Source organism: Enhydra lutris, unplaced genomic scaffold (assembly GCF_002288905.1).
Source record: "Enhydra lutris kenyoni isolate GAN:26980312 unplaced genomic scaffold, ASM228890v2 scaffoldscaffold16, whole genome shotgun sequence".
Classification (NCBI taxonomy): domain Eukaryota; kingdom Metazoa; phylum Chordata; class Mammalia; order Carnivora; family Mustelidae; genus Enhydra; species Enhydra lutris.
In genome coordinates, this window is record NW_019154100.1 from 6,408,929 (window position 1) to 6,427,462 (window position 18,534).

The following is an 18,534-nucleotide window of genomic DNA, read 5'->3' on the forward strand; positions in this document are numbered from 1 at the left end:
TCTGTCAAATAAATAAATAAAATCTTTAAAAAAAGATTTTATTTATTTATTTGACAGAGATCACAAGTAGGCAGAGAGGCAAGCAGAGAGAGAGAGAGGAAGGGAAGCAGGCTCCCCGCTGAGCAGAGAGCCCGATGCGGGGCTCAATCCCAGGACCCTGAGACCATGACCTGAGCCGAAGGCAGAGGCTTAACCCACTGAGCCACCCAGGCGCCCCAAGTTATTATTTTCTTAACTGGACTCTCCCACTTTTCTATCTTGTCATGTTCACCTCTATTCTCCACGATGCTAGATTTAGATCTAATTCAAGCTTAGCCATAAGTTACATTCCTCAATACTAAATCACCTGGAGGGCTGTTCAAACATAGACTACTGCTAACCCATGTCCAGAGTTTCTGATATAGTAGGTCTGGGACAGGGAGTATGATTTGTATCTCTAACAAGTTCTAGGGTGATGCTAATATTACTATTGGTACAGGGATCATATTTTGAGAACCACTGACCTGAAGACGTTTAACTTTGTTGAGTCTCAATTTTATCCTCTCTAAAATAATTAATTTTCAGATAATTGTAAAGGCTAAATGCTGCAAAATATTCCAGGGAAATGCTAGTTGTTATTTTATTTAAAGGAAAAATCAAGACACTGGGAATCAGGAAACCCTCTGGTCATAGTCTGTAATAAGGCAGCTGGTCATATAACCTCTCCAGGCCTGTTTCTGCATTTGTAAAATGTATTAATTCATGCAACTAAAACTTACTGAATACCTAATGTGCCTAACATTAGCCAGACATTAAAGGTATGGTAGAAAACAAATCCTGATTCTACACATTTAGAATTATGGTTATGTTTTGAATGAACCCCTAGTTGTTTTTCAACTCTAAAATTTTGTGACTTCATAAGAAAAGTTAGCCTTTTCCTGTTTTTCAATCACTTTGTTCTTTAGTAATTAGACTTAACATGTTTATATCAAGGAAAAATTAGGTGCTACTATTGGGTGAATAGGCTAAAACACATTCATGTATTATTCAAGTAAATTTTGTGTGTTGACTGCCACTCTTGCCTATCAATAAAAAGAAAATTTTAAGTGTGTGGATTAGATGGTAAACCAACAATGAAGAAAATAACCACAACTGATATTTAAGGTCCTTGTTCTCCAGTGACATCATGCCAAATCTGCCTTCATTAACTGAGCAAACAGTTGTTGAGCATCTAATATTTAGCAGGCGCTATGCTAGGATAAAGGGTTGGAAGTGTGAATAAAATGGGCATTGTCTCTGCTATGCTAATGTACCTCACATTTGGGGCGCCTGGGTGGCTCAGTGGGTTAAGCCTCTGCCTTCGGCTCAGGTCATGGTCTCAGGATCCTGGGATTGAGCCCCGCATCAGGCTCTCTGCTCGGCAGAGAGCCTGTTTCTCCCTCTCTCTCTGCCTACTTGTGATCTCTCTCTCTGTGTCAATAAATTAATAAAATCTTTTAAAAAAATGACCTCACATTTAAGGGGGTTAGTCAATGGAAAACTAACTCATTTCATTAATAAATCAATTGTCATTGTGAGAGCTACTAGATATTAGAAATACAAGCCATTAGAAAATGTACAACAGGAAGATGTTCATCATCACTTATCATCAGAGAAATGCAAATCAAAACCATAATGAGATAGCACCTCACACTTGTTAGAATGGCTAAAATCAAAAAAGAAACAACAGGTGTTGGCAAGGATGTGGAGAAAAAGGAACCCTTGTGCACTGTTGGTGGGAATGCAAACTGGTGCATACTCTGGAAAACGGTATGGAGGTTCCTCAAAAAATTAAAAATAGATTGACCATATGATCCAGTAATTCCACTACTGGGTATTTACCCAAAGGATACAAAAGCACTAATTCGATAAGATATATGTACCCCTATACTTATTGAAGCACATTTATGATAGCTAAATTATGGAAGTAGCCCAAAGGTCTATTGATAGATCAGTGGATAAAGAAGACGTCCTGTGTACACACACACACACACACACACACACACACACACACACACACGGGAATATTACTCAGCCATAAAAAAGATGAAATTTTGGGATTTGCCACAACATGGATAGATCTAGACAGTATAATGCTGAGTGAAATAAGTCAGGCAGAGAAAAACAAATACATAGAATTTAAAAAACAAAACAAATGAACAAAGTGGAAAAAAAAGACAAACCAAAAAAGACTCTTAACTATAAGAGAATAAACTGATGGATACCAGAGGGGAAGTAGATGGGGGGGACAGGTGAAATAGGTGAAGGGGATTAAGAGACATTTCTATTAATGAGCACTGAATAATGTATAAAATTGTTGAATCACTATATGTACACCTGAAACTAAATAACACTGTATGTTAACTACACTGGAAATTTAAAAAAAAACAACAAAAAAAGAAAACATACAATGGAGACTTGACTCATTCTGAGGTATCCAGGAAGCCTTAGACAAGTCACTTCACTTCTCTTAGCGTTCGGTTTTTCACTTATAAAATCGGGAATAATAAAAACATATCTCTCCCTGAGACTTAGATAATGATTATTAGAGGTTTGAGACAATTTATGTCAAATTCCTAGCAAAATACTTAGCACACAATATAATAGGTAGTTATGATTGCTCATTAACTAACTGAAAGATTATCCATGCAAATTAAGAATCCCAAAGGTCAAGATCGAATTTTAAACTCTAAAGAGTTTGTCAATAATACTGCTAACTTAATTTGCTAGTTACTTTTAAAAGATGAAATATAAATTATACAAATTCTAAATATGGTATCATATATAATTAAGTATTTATAATTGTTTTTCTGTATGCCGTGCAGGAACCAAAGAGGATGTATCTCGATTCAACTTAATGGGTAAATCAATCACCACCATCCAGATCTTTCTTGCAACTAAAGTGAAAGTCTTTTTATTTTTTCCAGCTACTTGAAACAAATTGAAAAATATGAACCTGGAAACCAAGCCAACCAAAGTTCTAATAAGCCAGAGTGGACTTTTGGACGGCATCAGCATTCTGGTCCTCTTCAATTTAAGGATAGATTTGGAACTAGCTGAAGAAATGTAATCAGCATCTTCTCAAAGAAAGAGGTGGACTTAATTGAAAGCTGAAATTTGTGTGCCCTAATATATTCCTTTGGAATTATCAGGCTTAGAATAGACAATCACAAGATACCACAAAACAAATATATCCATATAATCTGTACACAAGAATACTGGGAGTCCTGCAGAAATAGTGATTGAAATAGAAATAGTGATTGTCCCCCCTCTCGTTACCCCCCCCCATCAACCCCCCCCATGCCAAAATGCTTCCATTCCTCAGAACTGGCACATTTTCTAATGCCTCTTCACCTGGGTCTCCCCCCACCCCCATCTCTTCTAAATTGTATTCATATTTAAGGCTTGAGCTTGCTGCATTCTCCAGGAAGCCTTCCTTGACTCTACCCACCTAAGTCTAGATAAGGTGTCCGTCTTAAATCCTCTCATAAACACAAAAGCTTCCTGTCCTCCCCCATGGCAGTCCTCTCCACACTCTTCTCTATCCTCCAACAGACTATCAGCCAGCCTCCTTAGGGCAATGACTATGTCATTCTGTTTCCCATTTATAAACCTCCCAACTAGTACCATGGCTGGCACAACACTCAATATTATTTAAATACTATACATTTAAATGGTCAGTGGGAACTGAGCAACCCAACTGACAGGATGTAGGGCAGGAAGCTCATGCCTTCCAAATATCACAGCAAGAAGGCAGCCCTCCAACCTTTCCAGCTACCGTCTTAATTATGAGCTCATCCCTTCGTGGCAATTGTTTGACAGCAACTCAACTCAAACTCAAACTAGAATGAGAGAGGATAGTATTGGGCTTTCCACAGGGTGGAGCCTCAACAAATGTTTAAAAGGAGACATCATTCCAATGCTTGCTTTGATCCAAGAAAAGAAAGGAATAAAAGTGTAAGACAACAAGGCTTTATCAGACTGTTCGCATCCCTTTAGCAGGCCGACTCTCATGTCCTCCTTTAAGGTGTGGCCCCTTTTGAAATCTGTGGGGTGTAGGTTGCTGAAGAGACCATCTGTTTTGCAACAGAGAATACTTTAGGAATAGGAGTGCAGGTGTTAACTGTCAGGCAGCTGAAGACTGATCTCTGCCTCCCCTCCTCCACCCCTCCATTCCTCAGCCCTCAGTGGCTCCCCCCTCTACTCCTTCACTCCTTTCTCCTCCTGCTCAACCACCAGCCACCACAACAGGCCCCCTACACTCACACCAGACAACCATCACCAGGACCATCCTCTATGCTTTGGGATCAGCTCCCTTCCCAGTCCCTCCCCTATCCACACAAAAAGCTTCTCTCTGAGGCACAAAATATTTACCAGAGATCTAACTGTAAACACTCACTTCCCCAATGAGTGGTGAGTAAGAAGGAGTCAAAATAATGTATAAAAATGGCTGGGATGGCAATCAGTCTTCTGCGTAAAAAAGAAAAATTCCCCTTTGGTTTTCACCATCTTCATTGTTCTGTCTAGTCCCAGGGCCTCCCACCCAAAGCTGATGACTGCCTGCTTCAAACCCTGCCACATCAGCAGGGAAGGAGCCTAGCGGCATTTGGTATTTGCATCAGTTTCCAGGAATGTGTTTCAAGTTATCAGTTTACTCTGCAGAGATATTTTTCCTTTAAGTTTATAAATGTGTGCTTGAACTGATACTTCACTAGTTTTCAAAAACTAGCTGAGCATTTTTTATACTAAAAAAGAAATGACAGTCATGCTTCTACAAAATGTTCTCCCGTTTAAATGATCAGATTTGACTGTGGATTCCTCCTTGTAAAAACCCTCCTAGAACTGACCAGATACCCTTTCAAATTCCTTCCCTCTGAGTTACTTCAAAAAGTCTTTCTGAGTTATCCCCCAAGTCAGTGCCCTTAAGTAGAAGGGTTTATTATAGTTCTGTTTTCTCCCTTTTATTTCCATTTACCTGTTTGTTTTTAAGTTTAGAGAAAGCAACCACTTTAAGAATATTCAATGCCTTTGGTTTATAGCAGCTGCTGATGGAGTTAACTTAGGCAGAAATTTTTCCTTAAAGCACAGCCAAAAAAAAAAAAAAGAAAAAAAAAAGAAAGGGGAAAAAAACAAGGAAGGGAGAGATGGGGAAAAAAGAAAAGGGGGTTGGGGAAAGGAGGAATTGCAGCCCACTCACTTCTGTTTGGCACAGAGAGAATTGACCTAAAGATGTCCCTTTTACGTTGACTTCTGGGAGCCCTTGGCATTCTGAGTAGCACAGGACTGCCTCACTGGGGGTGCAGAGCAAGCAGAAGTGCAGCCCCAGCCTTATGGGCCTGGAATGACATCTCAAGAGAGTTGAAAAAGGGGCCGTCCACTGAGGTTGCCTGCACCCAGTATTTCACAATTCTCAGGAGCTCTCACTGAGGGCTTTCACCCTCAGTCCTGAGCTCAGGGTGAAGATCTCAGTTCCTCCTCTGCCTGGTGGGGAGCAAAGAATGGGATGGGGCTGAAAGGGGAGAAGGAAGTTGGGTGTTCGGGAGGGAGTTAATATCCACACTGATGAGGACGCTGCTTGGGGTGTGACCAAAGAAGACTGCCCCATCTCAGAATCGAATTGGAAGCCCCTCCAGGTGGGCTAGGTGTTTTCCCCAAGGTGTAGATAGGAGCCATGAGGAACCCAAGAACGTGCTTGGGCGTTACTTGTAAGAGTGGGGTCAGTGAATACACAGGGAGCTCGGGGCACTGGGGGGTCTCGTTGGGGAGTTATCTGAGTCCAGGCTCCTCATGGAGCTGATTAATCCGGGCAAGGCATCAGTGGAGAAGAGAAGGTGGAGAGTGGAAACCCCAAGGGGGAGAGGATGGATTCTCCACTGCAGTCTCAGAAAGGAGAGACCCCGTAAGAGAGGCGTCCAGGTGGTCACTTGCAGTCTTTTTGCTGGGCCCGATAATCTCCAAAGCCGAAGCTGAGAGTGGCCTCAGTATAGGTAGAACGAAGGACTTCCCGAATGGCGGGGCCAGTCTGGTGTGCGCAAAGCATATCCTCCCCAGTTCTCAGTGCCACGCTACCCCTCGCGTGTTCCCCCCTCCTCCCCAATGGCAGGCGTCCTCGGACTCCAACCCAACCCTGCACAGACAGAACCCCCCTCTCACCCTCTCCCGGAGCCAGGAGAGAGCGTTACTGCTGAAAACGTGGGGGCACACACGCCCCAAAGCTGGATAAAGCTGGGCGCGGGTGGGGGAGGGCACGGGAACAGGGGGCGGGGGGCGGAGGGAGGGCGGCCTCCGGCTGCGCCACGCTGTCGAATCCCCACTCCCTCCTCCCTTGCTTCCTCCGCGCCCGCCGCGCGCCCTCCACCCTGCGGGTGGCCTGCAGGGCACAAGGTGAGACAGGGCTGGACAGCTCCTGCTTTGATCTCCGGGCTCCGGTCCTTTCTACAGCTGCCTGGCAGCCCAGAGATCTGCAAAGTGTGCCCACGTTGGTGTCTACAGAGCGCTCCGACGTGTCCAAAAGTGTTTCCAAACTTGGAAAGGGCGGGGAAGGGCGGGGGGATGGGGAGGGCGGAGGTATGCAGACAGCGAGTCAGAGTTTCCCCTTGAAAGCCTCAAAAGTGTCCACGTCCTCAAAAAGAATGGAACCAATTTAAGAAGCCGGCCCCGTGGCCACGTCCCTCCCCCCTTCACTCCCTCCTCTGCGCCCCCGCAGTCTCCTCCCAGCTGTGGCTGCCCCGGCCCCCAGCCCCAGCCTTCCGATTGGTGGAGGCGCTTTTGGAGGCACCGTCCGGCCAGAGAAACTTTGGCCGTATAAATAGGGCAGATCCGGGCTTTATTATTTTAGCACCAAGGCGGCAGGAGGTTTCGGCTAAGTTGGAGGTACCGGCCACGACTGCATGCCTGCGCCCGCCAGGTGATACCTCCGCCGGTGACCCAGGGGCTCTGCGACACAAGGAGTCTGCATGTCTAAGTGGTAGACATGCTCAGCTTTGTGGATACGCGGACTTTGTTGCTGCTTGCAGTAACGTCGTGCCTAGCAACATGCCAATGTAAGTGCCTTGAGCTTGTTTGGGGCGGCCGGGGGGAGAAAGTTTAGATGGGTGGGCACCCTGGTCTGAAAAATGAAATCCTACAGTCAAGTCTAGGTCTAGCTTAGAGGGAAGGCTCCCTGGCATGTGGAGAAAGGCAGGCATGTATGAGAAACGTGGAAATTATTTTAGAAATGAAAACAGAAAAGACTCAACCCTCCCCCAAAGTTAGGGAACTTTTCTCTCAACTCGAAGTGAGTCTTAATTTTATTTGGATCCTCTGATCAGTGAGGCTCAAAAGAGAACGGAAAGTCTTTTTCCTAAGGGTGAGATATTGACAGCTATCGGGCCCATGGCTGCACTGATGCCCACCTTGTAAAATTTGAGGCCTGCTTTAGAAAGCCCTTGAATTTAGTCATGTAGAACTCACCCCCTAAGGGCTTTGCTCCTCTGGGCTGTTTAGGCTTGCCTGCATGATGACGATAACTATGAGGCGCCCTCTGGAGGGAGGACAGTGAAAGCACAGGGGACCAGGCCTTAAGCTAATGGAATCCCCATGAGAGAGACCCCTACAGGTTTACAAAGGGAGGTGACCTGCGTTTCTGATGAAAGCCATTCCCGGTGGCTAGTGAGTGTATCCTGGGAAGGAAAATGATGTTACTTGGAATGGATACAGTCTGAAGAGTAGAATTAGCTTCTCCATTTATTATCTGGTCATGGACATGGTGACATTATTTAATTAAAATCTGTTTTGCCTTTCGTTGAGCCTGCAAGTTACCTCTTTATCATGTTCTTAATGACAATCAGACATTCTGAACACAGCAAGCTGGAAAATATCAACACGGATCTGAAATTCAAGAGACCCGGGGTTTTCCAATGACTTGGCCACTAATTTACCATGTGACCTCGGGCAAGTCCTACTGAGCCCTTTCTAAAATGCAGAATGCAGATTAGATGGACTCCGAGGCTACTTTCAGACAAAGATTTCATGACCAGACTTCAGTGTCAAGATAGAAAGAAGAAAATCGGTCCTTCTTAAAAATGGCTGCCTAATTACCAAAGATACTGACTTGATAGAGTGGGAGGGGTGTCTGGCCACACCCAGCACTCCGAAAAGTTTGCTCCACCCACATGCCACGGTGTCTACCATTGCATCATTGTCGATGCATTTGTGTGTGTGTGTGTGTTTCTCCCTTTGTCCACTTTCAGTATTCACACTGTGGATACTAATGAGTGATTGTATGGAACAAATTCACATTACCAATTTTGTTTTTATGAGACCTGAGGATGGGGGAAAAAGTTGGCTCCTAAAGGAAAGATGAAAACAGACCTAGGGAAGTCTGAAGGTACAAAAAGGCAACTCACCTTCTGACCAACAGCCAACGTCAGTCTGGAATAAAAGTTACCAAACACACAGTTCTTCAAAATGGCTCAGTCTGAGTAATGAAAAGGCAAATTTCCAAAATCATAAGGAGTTCCGTTAATCAGGCCTGGGCATAATTCTTCTTCCTACTGATGGACACAATGAAGTAAACATATCATTTTCCTTATTTAAAAGTAATTCTCATAAATTGCCCTTAAATATCAGTGCTGGATGTGGTCCACCCTCCTGAATTGTGACTCTTGCAACAGATGTTCTCACTCCAAATGACACACTTCTTGGCCACCTAATTAAAGCAATTTTTAGGGGTGATTCATCTCGTTGCCAGCTTGGCCACCCTCATATCCTGTGTTAACCTATAATTTTTCTACCGTAGGAGAGGAATTCAGTCTTTAAGGTCTTAGAGCAATTATGGCAAAGGGGGGGGATATTACTTCAGTGTGTTTTTCCCATTACTTCTCAAGATCTTTCGTTTTTCCATTTATACAGAGGCAATTCCTTCTCAGGGAAAAAAGAGATATATATTGGTAAAATGACCTTACCTAATTTAAGTGAACCAATGTAAAGCAAAATTTTGGATGTCTAAATGGCTCCATTTTCATGGTGACTAATTCGCAAATTAGACCTTTTGAAAAAGGACATCAAGAATGGTATAAACTCAATGAAGCACTAGGTAACTTTTATAAAAAATGAAATATTTAGGTAACAAAGTTCCCGAAGTTTTCCCTTTTTTAGATTTTTAGGTATCAAAAACTATCTACACCATATATTATTTCCTCATCAGTGTACTGGTCTTACATTCAGCGACCCACCCATTCAGTTTATCAACTTAATTACTATGCATTGGAAATATCCTTTGGACACATTAATATTTCACAGCATTTATAAAATAGTAAATAATTAACAATTTAATTCCAAAATATATTTACATATTAATATTGCAAACAAATCACCCTGCTGATCCCTGCCATACTTTGACCTGCATAATTTCCAAGTCATTAAAATATTCTTAATAAAAAATACACTTGATCCTTTAATTAGGTAAGTCAATTTTATAGGCTAATATGTCTATTTGTTAATTGCTGCTACGAATCAATGAAATGATACTAATGATTATTTACCTCTTTTCCCTTTCCTCTACAGCTTTACAAGAGGTGAGTAAAATTACTTTTAGAATTTGTTTTTTTATACTGGGATGGTTTTGGCCGCGCTTATGCCTTCTCTGGGGAAGGAAGAGAAGGTTACAGTGGTGTGGAACAATTTGGATTTCCAAGAAAATCCTCAAGAGTTATGGTAGTCAAACTTTGCTGGCTGCCTAGAAAGTACCCACCCCAATTTCCAAAATGGGCGGTGCTATTGAATGAGACCACCCTTACAAGAATGCTCATAAGAAACAGAATAAATAATCCAGTGGAAGTTTGGGTTTTAAGCATCCACTACCACGAAGCAGGAGACTTCACAGAGCTAGAGAATCTTGTTACTCCTTTGGAATCATTTGCAAGAGTATTAGGAACAAATTCTTAGCTCATGAATTGAATTTGAGGCATAATTAGAGATAAGTATGCATTTTGGTTCTGAACATGTTATTTAATTTGTGGGTAAAATTTAAAATCATACTTTGAAATTTTGGAATAATGGTATGCATGATGTATGTACTCTTAGATATATTTGTATACTATACAGAAATGGGAGCCATTTTTAAAAATACACAATTTTTCTCATAATTATTTCTTATTCTTTTCTAGGAAACTGCAAGAAAGGTAAGAGTCTAATACTTTTCCATAATATCTGAAATGATCAGAAATAACTTCTAATTTAATTAAATTTATAGCAAACTACAGAAGGAAAATACTTTGTCAAGATTTTGCTCACATGGATATGCATTAAGTAAACCATAAAATAAAGTAGCTTTGATTTTTAAGATAACCAAGTTTTATTATCTTCCAGAATTATCTCTAATTATATTATACAAACTGGTGATTTACATACTAAAGAAAAAAAGACTTAATTCTGGAGATGGAAGGAGTATTATGTTAATTATAGGTAGTAAATGAAAGTTTATTTTAAAGGGCTTTTTAAATATACTGTTAACAGTGTAACAAAATGATAACTTTACCCACAGAAATCATATTTCTAAAAATAGTAGTTATAATATTGGCCTAATGACTGGAGACTGCAGCCTCTAGTCTCCCAGGTTGAAAACATTACATGTAATTATAATAAAAACAATGTATATTTTCTATTGTATTATGCCATTTTTACAGCTACTTTCTAATAATACAGTGTTTAGATCAGTCTTACCGACTAATTATTGTCAAGACTGCTTTCTCATTCACTGGAAATCGCTTAGACATTTATTATTCTGCTGTTTATATCTTCCTCACAGGGCCCAGCTGGAGATAGAGGACCACGTGGAGAAAGGGTGTGTAATTTTTGAACTGTTAAAAAGCTTTGGACCATATTTGAATAAGTACAGGTTAGACAGTTCATAGGATTATTATGTATTGAGATACTTGCACCAACTTTTAAGCAGATAATGCCCTGCAGAAGAGGAGAATGAGAATTATTATATATAATCACTATTTTTCTAGATGAAGATTATCTTTTTAGAAAGCCAAGATGTTAAAACCAGCCATGTTCTTTGCATTGGTTTGTCTTCGTTTTCAGTACACTTGTCCAACTTATGCATAATGGACATGCATCTACCTACACCCACAGTCCTCTCTTTGCACATGTTTTGTTTGCTTTTCAAGCAAGATCTCTTACAAAGCCCGGGAATAGTAGTGAAACAGCAGTCAACAACATGCTTCTGCCTAAATTCATAAATGTGCAAGTTAGGTTTACAATTTATTCATGGTATTCTTAGATCTCTGTGCTCTGCTTATTTGGCATGTACAGCTACATTATATGACACTTTTGCTAATATATAAATACCTATATCTAATATCTATTGGGAAGCGTAGTCTAAAATGTATTCCAATCCCAACAGTCTAGTAGAGGTCGCATTATGTCAGTAAATTACTGTAACGACATGAATAGTGTTAACGGTAGGCAGTCTGCAGGATTTTCTACCTTGTGATAAAGTGACTTTATCATCCTATCAATTAATCTACCATTCATACATAGTATACCAAAACAGTTGAGTAAGTTCATCAATCTGAAACTGACAATCAATATACAGAGAACACCACTGTGCACTGATCTCCATGTGAAATTTATAGAATTATATATGGTAGCTATAATTTCTATCTTTATTTGAATCCTGGAGCTCCATTTTGAATTAATATTCAAAGGCTGAGCTATCCCTCTTCCAGAGGAACTAGTCTGCCCGGTGTCGTCTTTGTGTATCAGTCACTAAACCTCCTTCTAAGAAAGACCCACGTCATAAGTGAAGTTCAATCGATGACAAATATGGCGTATTAAATTTCCTTACCCCTTGCATTGAAAGGTCTGAACCACTGATCTTACCACATATATTAGGTCTCCTTTTATGTGTATAGGTTTCTATGGGGGTCTGTGTAACCATGACTGAATTTGCTTTTTACAAAACAGGGTCCACCAGGCCCACCAGGCAGAGATGGTGACGATGGTATTCCAGGCCCTCCTGGTCCACCTGGACCTCCTGGCCCCCCTGGTCTTGGCGGGGTAAGGCATCTTAAGTACTGCTAACTTTTAGCTCACTTCAGTGTCTTCTACCTCTATTGAAAGAAGGCTCATTGTGGAGCTTATTTTTAACAGTTAAGGGAGAATCTGCTATTTGGATATTAGTACATTTTATTTCATTTCTTTGGTTTCTTCATTCAAGATTTTGCTTTGCCTGGTTTCTTTGTGAGCCCTTGTCAGTTACAGAACTGGTCTTTGTGTTCACTGAAGGTAGCTGCAGCCCTCACGACTATTATTTAATTTGGGGATTTAATATCTTTCATCAGTAGGGCACAAATAAGAGGTGTTGCATTATTAAAGAGTTTGATTAGATTGAATTATAAGTGAAATCCCTGGTCTTCAGCAATTTCACAAACATCCTACTCTTTTTATTCTCCTTGGCTTGAAGTCTGCTGAACCAACATTCAAAGTAGTTTTAGGTTTAATTTGCTTGAAACTAATTTGAGAAAAGTACATTTCCCTTTTTCATTAATATCTTCTTTTAGCTTTATGTCTTTAACAATGGTATGAGTGCCAAATGGCCTCACTGCAGGAAGGAAAACATATTTGCTTAATTGGTTAGCACTATGAATCAGGAGCCTGATTCTAATATCCAACTGTATGCCAGTAAAATAAGACCTTTCTCCCCCAGAAGATCTTATTATGATTGCTTATCTACTGAGTGCATTAAAAAGCACCTCCTTTAATAGATCTACTACTATAAGAGAGATCTTTAACAGTAAAGTTATTACTGTGAACTATTTTTTAAAAGTTTAATCTTCCAAGGGGCATTTTAATTTAATTTTCCTCTAAACTTGAAAACTCTTTATATCCTTTTTTGAAACTCCAGCAAGAAAAAGGCCTCTCAGTCACTTTTGTGTAGTTCTGGAGGAGCAGGACAACAGGTGGAAATGCAAAGGTGACCTCTCAGTCTCTGCTCAATTTCTCAGGAGTCTCCAAGGACTTAAAGTTTAGAAAGCTCCCCTTTCTCAGTGTAGAGCTAGAGGGTGGGAGAGGGGAGAGGTGATTGGCAGAGTGGAAAGGGTTTGAAAAAACGAGGTGAGGAAGCTTCACCCTTCAAACCAGGTGGGGATTCCATTTTAAACTTATATTCTCTCCTGACTTTTTAGGAACTTAGCTCAATATGGAATTATAAACTAATAAGTTTATAAAAATATCACTCCTTTTTTTTTAAATAACAACATAAAAATCTGCACAAGTAGGATGAGAAAATGAACTACAGAGCTGGTAATTTTTATATAATGTGTTTTTTCCTCTCTAGAACTTTGCGGCTCAGTATGATCCTGGTAAAGGAGTTGGCCTTGGCCCTGGACCAATGGTATGCTTCCCTCTTTTTAATCTCAGCTAAAAAAATTGCTGAATAGAGAATTTGTTTCTATGTAAAAAATTTCACATTGCCATTTCCTTAACTACCCTAGGTTAACACTCAATACTTAGATCAGATAACGGCAACAAGTCCTTTTGTATTCAAATCTACAAGAATTTAAGCCTAGATCTGGGGTTGAATTTTCTCTACAAACATGTGTCCAGTGTGTAAATAATCTCTACACATAGTAACTATAATTTAGATAAATCAATTTAATTTGAAAGAGGGATCACTCTGATAAATTTTTTTTATATCCTTTAACATTGCTCAGAATTTTAAGCATCCTGTAGAGATGCAGAGCTATTAAGTTCTATAAACTTGCTGGAAAGGAATAGCAAGTTCTAGTCCAGCCCATTTTTTAAAAAAATATTTTATTGATTTCTTTCTTTATATATGTATTTGAGTGGGGTATGGAAGAGCAGAGGGAGAGGGACAAGCAGATTCTGTGCTGAGTATGAAGCCCAATGTGGGGCTCAGTCCCAGGACCTTGAGGTCACGACCTGAGCGGAAACCAAGAGTCGGAGGCTTAACCTACTGAACCAGCCAGATGCCCCCGCCCATTTGTCCTATACGAGAGAGTCTAAACTTTTCTAGGGCCATGGAAGTGGTTAATGACAAAACTAGGACTTCCCTTCAGGCAGGATATCTGATAATCAACGACATCGTGTCTCAGGTATCTACTACTTGAATAAAACATCAATTTATTCAGCAACTATTTATCAGACGCCTTCAGTGAGCTCTTCAGAACAGCACCTGTACTAGGGCGCTAGGGATGTAGCCGCGAATATGGCAGAATCTCACCCTCCCTCAAGGAGTTAACAGTCCTGGAAATGTTTCTTTTAATACCTTTTGATTAATACCTTTTTAGTCTATTATAAATCCATACAGAAGAGAATAAGAGTGTAATTTAGCATTCATATCACTCAGCACAAATAGTCAGCAACATATCCTATAATTTGAGTAATAGCTAGAAAAGTTCCCTGCATGATTACGATGATGATGGTGTATCTTTAACAAGCGAGCCTTCCAATAAGCATTAATAAGATGTGTTAGAAAAAAAAAAATAATACGAGCATGCACAATATATACTAGTATGTATAAAATAAAGGGAAAAATGGCTGGAACTAAAAATATTAAGTTAATTAAACACTGCAATGTAATGTTAACATGGTCTATAAAGTATAAATTTCACCTGGACAGTGCATTCAGTGCTCTGTCTTCAAAAGAAGATGTTCGGCTGGACCTAATGGTCCACAGTAAGCTAATCCACTGTAAGGGCAAGATAATATTTTGTGTAAATTAAAACTCTCACTTGAGAAGTAATGTGCCTTTAACTGATGATTTCCAATTTCCTGATTTTTCTGGTAATTTTCAAACATCCATATCTAAAATGAAGAAGTAGAGATTTTCTTTGGCTTTGTTTGTATTGGGTATTTGAAATTAGCCATTTCAGCTAATGCTGAACATTAGTCAGCTTTAAAGCAGTACCTATGTCTCAGGAAGAAGCTAAAGGGGAAAAAAAAAGTAAAACGCTAATAAAATAGCCTACATAAGCCCAGAAAATTAATATGGATTTCAGATTCCCCTGACTTTGGAACATTTTCTGGGGGGCACAAAACAGAGTGTTTTACTTTTAAATATCAGTGAAATATAATTTAAGCTTGCACCATCCCCACACAGTCACAGACATATGTAATCAGCAGATATGTGGTCACAAATAAGAAAGATAGGCAGCAATAAAGTATTAAAATAATTTTCCATGTTGGAAAATCAATAACTCTAAAACCCCACAGGGTTCTTCTCTGAATTAATGAGTAATCATCGTCCGTCTCACAGCCTCCACAAAATAAACTACCTTTTATGTAAATGAAATTGTTGCAAATATGCGGAAAAATGAATAAATATAATTAAAAATTCATGGTGTCAAAGAAAATTATTTTTAATGTATACCTAAAAAATTATTTTGATTGAAAAGTGACAGTTTCTTTTAATGTGGAAGCAATTTCTAAAACCAAACAAATAATTCTTATAATTAAGATGAGCTGCTTTTTAATAAAATCCATATTATTTCACTCTAGGCATTAATACCGTGGGGCAGACTTGCCTGCAGAGTCCCCATGGTTGATGTGTCATGAACAAATTACCCTAGACTTCCCTATGCAATATTTTCAGCATGAAGGAGCTGGCCCCTACAAGAGCTCTTGCACAGACCTGCTTACTGCAAAGGGGAGTCAAGAATGTGGATTTAAGTCACAAACTAGTAACACTGTCTCGCTCTACTTGCCTGGGACAGAAGGAAAAACAAAAGGAAGAAGCATCTGCTGTGGGTGTGGGCCACATTTTCAGTAATAACATTAGAACCTTCTAGGAGGATGTTTCAATAATGTTTCATTCCTTCACCCCTCACTACCTCAGCTTTGGTCTGACATTTTCATCAGTCCCCAGCAGCCCTAAAAGGAGCTATAAGGTTACATAACAAACCTCCCTCTAATCATTAAGAAGGACTGTTGATCCTTTTCAATTGATGCCCCTTGCGGCAAGAAAAATATCAATTTCTTCGCTAAATATGACAGGGGGAGATGACCTATGATCGAGGCAATCCGAATGGAAATGCTTCACCCACGGCCCAGAAGGCAGTTGTATGTTCCATACTGTGCACACGGCTCCAATTCATGGCTTTAGAACAATCTCGATCAGCCCAGTTGTCTGCAAATTTAAGGAACCTGTATCCACCCACCCAATTGGGTTCTGCTGATTTGGGTAGGAGAAAAGGCAGAAGCGAAGACAGAGAAATAGTGGAGGAAATGTTGGTCTGTAAGAGCCTCCCTGGCAGAAACAAAAACTGTGAAATAAAACCAGGACAATTCTGTTTGTCTATCACAAAATGTCGGTGGCACTACTATGCCAGTGCTCTCCAACTCAAACCAAAGCCTCGATAACTTCTCAGTGCTAAGACTTGTCCTCTTTCCAGGGCTTGATGGGACCTCGAGGGCCACCTGGTGCGTCTGGCGCTCCTGTAAGTACCCACAGCTGGTAACCTTTCTTATGGAAAAAGCCAGAATTAAAGAGATGGTGGAGTATGACGTACTGGTTTCTTTTAGGGCCCCCAAGGTTTCCAAGGACCTGCTGGTGAGCCCGGTGAACCTGGTCAAACTGTGAGTACATTTTCACCCATTGTGGTAGATTACGTTTTTTCAAGATGTTTATTAATACAACCTCAATGAAATGATTGGTCTCCTGTTTTCTTCAGGGTCCTGCGGGTGCTCGAGGTCCACCTGGGCCTCCTGGCAAGGCTGGGGAGGATGTGAGTATTCACTCATAAGCATTTCCAAAATGCTATTTAAACACTCCCTCCTCGACAAGACTTTCTGGATTCAAATGAAGTATTCGGCCAAAAGCTGGATATGCCCGACATAAGTCACCCCATGTGGAAGATGTTATTTTCATGAAATCTTAGTTTGTATTTTGGGAAATTCATTGTCCATTAAGTATGTGCTCGGACCCACATCTTTATAGAATGCCTTATTCCCTCATCTTTAAAACCAAGATGTTCCAACTTTGATCTGATGGCTTAGCAAGAAAAGGCTGACCCTACGATGCTTTCATGTTTTAGGGTCACCCTGGAAAACCTGGACGACCCGGTGAGAGAGGAGTTGTTGGACCACAGGTAAGCTTTTTATCCCGGGGTCTCCAGCCCAGACGTCAGAGGCATCTCCCATACAAGGTGGACAGTAAAACCGGTATCCGTCTAAACAGTTACCTAGATGTTGGATTGCTTGTACCACTCACTGAAAGCATCTGACCGAGCAGGGAGCCCAGTCAAGAATGCATACAGTGTTTGTTAGTGCGAGGAATGTCGTTTTAATGACAGCAAGCTTGCCATAAGCCAAACCCTGTTTTGTTCAAACAGCCTAGTGTTACTCAAGTGAGAGCAAGCGGATGCGCTTAAAATATCCTAGTCTTTGATTCCAAGTTCGAACTTCAATGGGAAGAAATACTTTGGAGGGAAGAAATCATTGTTTTCTAATTTAGAATGAAAACATGACTTGTCCTCTTCTGTGTTTCCTTTTAAGGGTGCTCGTGGCTTCCCTGGGACCCCTGGACTTCCTGGCTTCAAGGGCATTCGGGTGAGCACATTCTTTACCCAGAGAGTACATGCTTTTAGGAAAAGCCTCGACTATATGTAAACTCCTGGGTGACACATACTTGCTTCCAAATTCCTGGAATTCGCCAGAGAAAAGAGAGTTAGAGAAGAGTTCAGATGGCTGAAAAGTATGGTGGGATGCACTTTTCTCAGTGTGCTCCCAGCTTCCAAGAAATGAGGATCCCTACAGAGAAAATTGTATAAAAGGCGTACGACTTGAAGAGGTACTTAAAACCATCTGAAAATGGTAAAAATTATTTAAGAGGGAGAGGCTATGAGAGAGCATCTAATTCTATTTCCTTCCCTTCCAAGTGCAGAGAGGAGGCTTACCTGGGGCAATGGAGCAAGTCTGCCCCTTACAGCCGGCTGGCCTGGCCGGCTGGACCCTCCTTTGCACAGAAGGGGTCACCCCCGGGTGAGGGCAGGATTTGACCAAGCACTGTGATGGAATGGCATTTTAATAATAAGGATTTGCATTTCAGGGACACAATGGTCTGGATGGATTGAAGGGACAGCCCGGTGCTCCAGGTGTGAAGGTAAATACTAAGCCAGAACATTGTTGTTGTTTTTTTAAATTGACTGTAATTCCCCATGACCATCAGAAGGGATATTTTTAGTGAAGACTACTCATATTCCAAAGAATATCTTATTTCCTCTTCATTATTTCAGAGCCTCAGTGGTGAGGCTATGGGATTCTGTGACAAAAGTCCAATTATTAATACCATTTCTTTAATTCAATAGCTGTTAAACAGTTGAGATAAAAATAATGTCAATAGTTTCTTCCTTCATTTCCTATCCTCCAATTTCAGCTGATCTCTGTAGCCAAAATAAAAGTAAATAAACATATAATCAGATACTGGAACGCTATGTTATTTTAAACTGTAAATTCTCCTTTGCCATGCACTAATTAGATAGGTACATTCATGTCACAATACACTTT

General features: G+C 40.6%; 1 protein-coding gene across 1 annotated transcript in view; it reads left to right on the plus strand.

Annotated features, from left to right (window-relative positions):
- The first annotated feature begins 6,657 nt into the window (after nucleotides 1-6,657).
- Nucleotides 6,658-18,534, plus strand: part of LOC111147195 (collagen type I alpha 2 chain) — a 35,212-nt gene continuing 23,335 nt past the window's right edge. The window contains exons 1-12 of the mRNA XM_022503091.1: nucleotides 6,658-7,061; nucleotides 9,565-9,575; nucleotides 10,167-10,181; nucleotides 10,808-10,843; nucleotides 11,974-12,066; nucleotides 13,346-13,402; nucleotides 16,422-16,466; nucleotides 16,552-16,605; nucleotides 16,701-16,754; nucleotides 17,064-17,117; nucleotides 17,524-17,577; nucleotides 18,077-18,130. Of these exons, the coding sequence (XP_022358799.1) occupies nucleotides 6,992-7,061; nucleotides 9,565-9,575; nucleotides 10,167-10,181; nucleotides 10,808-10,843; nucleotides 11,974-12,066; nucleotides 13,346-13,402; nucleotides 16,422-16,466; nucleotides 16,552-16,605; nucleotides 16,701-16,754; nucleotides 17,064-17,117; nucleotides 17,524-17,577; nucleotides 18,077-18,130 (597 nt within the window). The 5' untranslated portion in view covers nucleotides 6,658-6,991. The remainder of the gene's footprint in view (nucleotides 7,062-9,564; nucleotides 9,576-10,166; nucleotides 10,182-10,807; nucleotides 10,844-11,973; nucleotides 12,067-13,345; nucleotides 13,403-16,421; nucleotides 16,467-16,551; nucleotides 16,606-16,700; nucleotides 16,755-17,063; nucleotides 17,118-17,523; nucleotides 17,578-18,076; nucleotides 18,131-18,534) is intronic.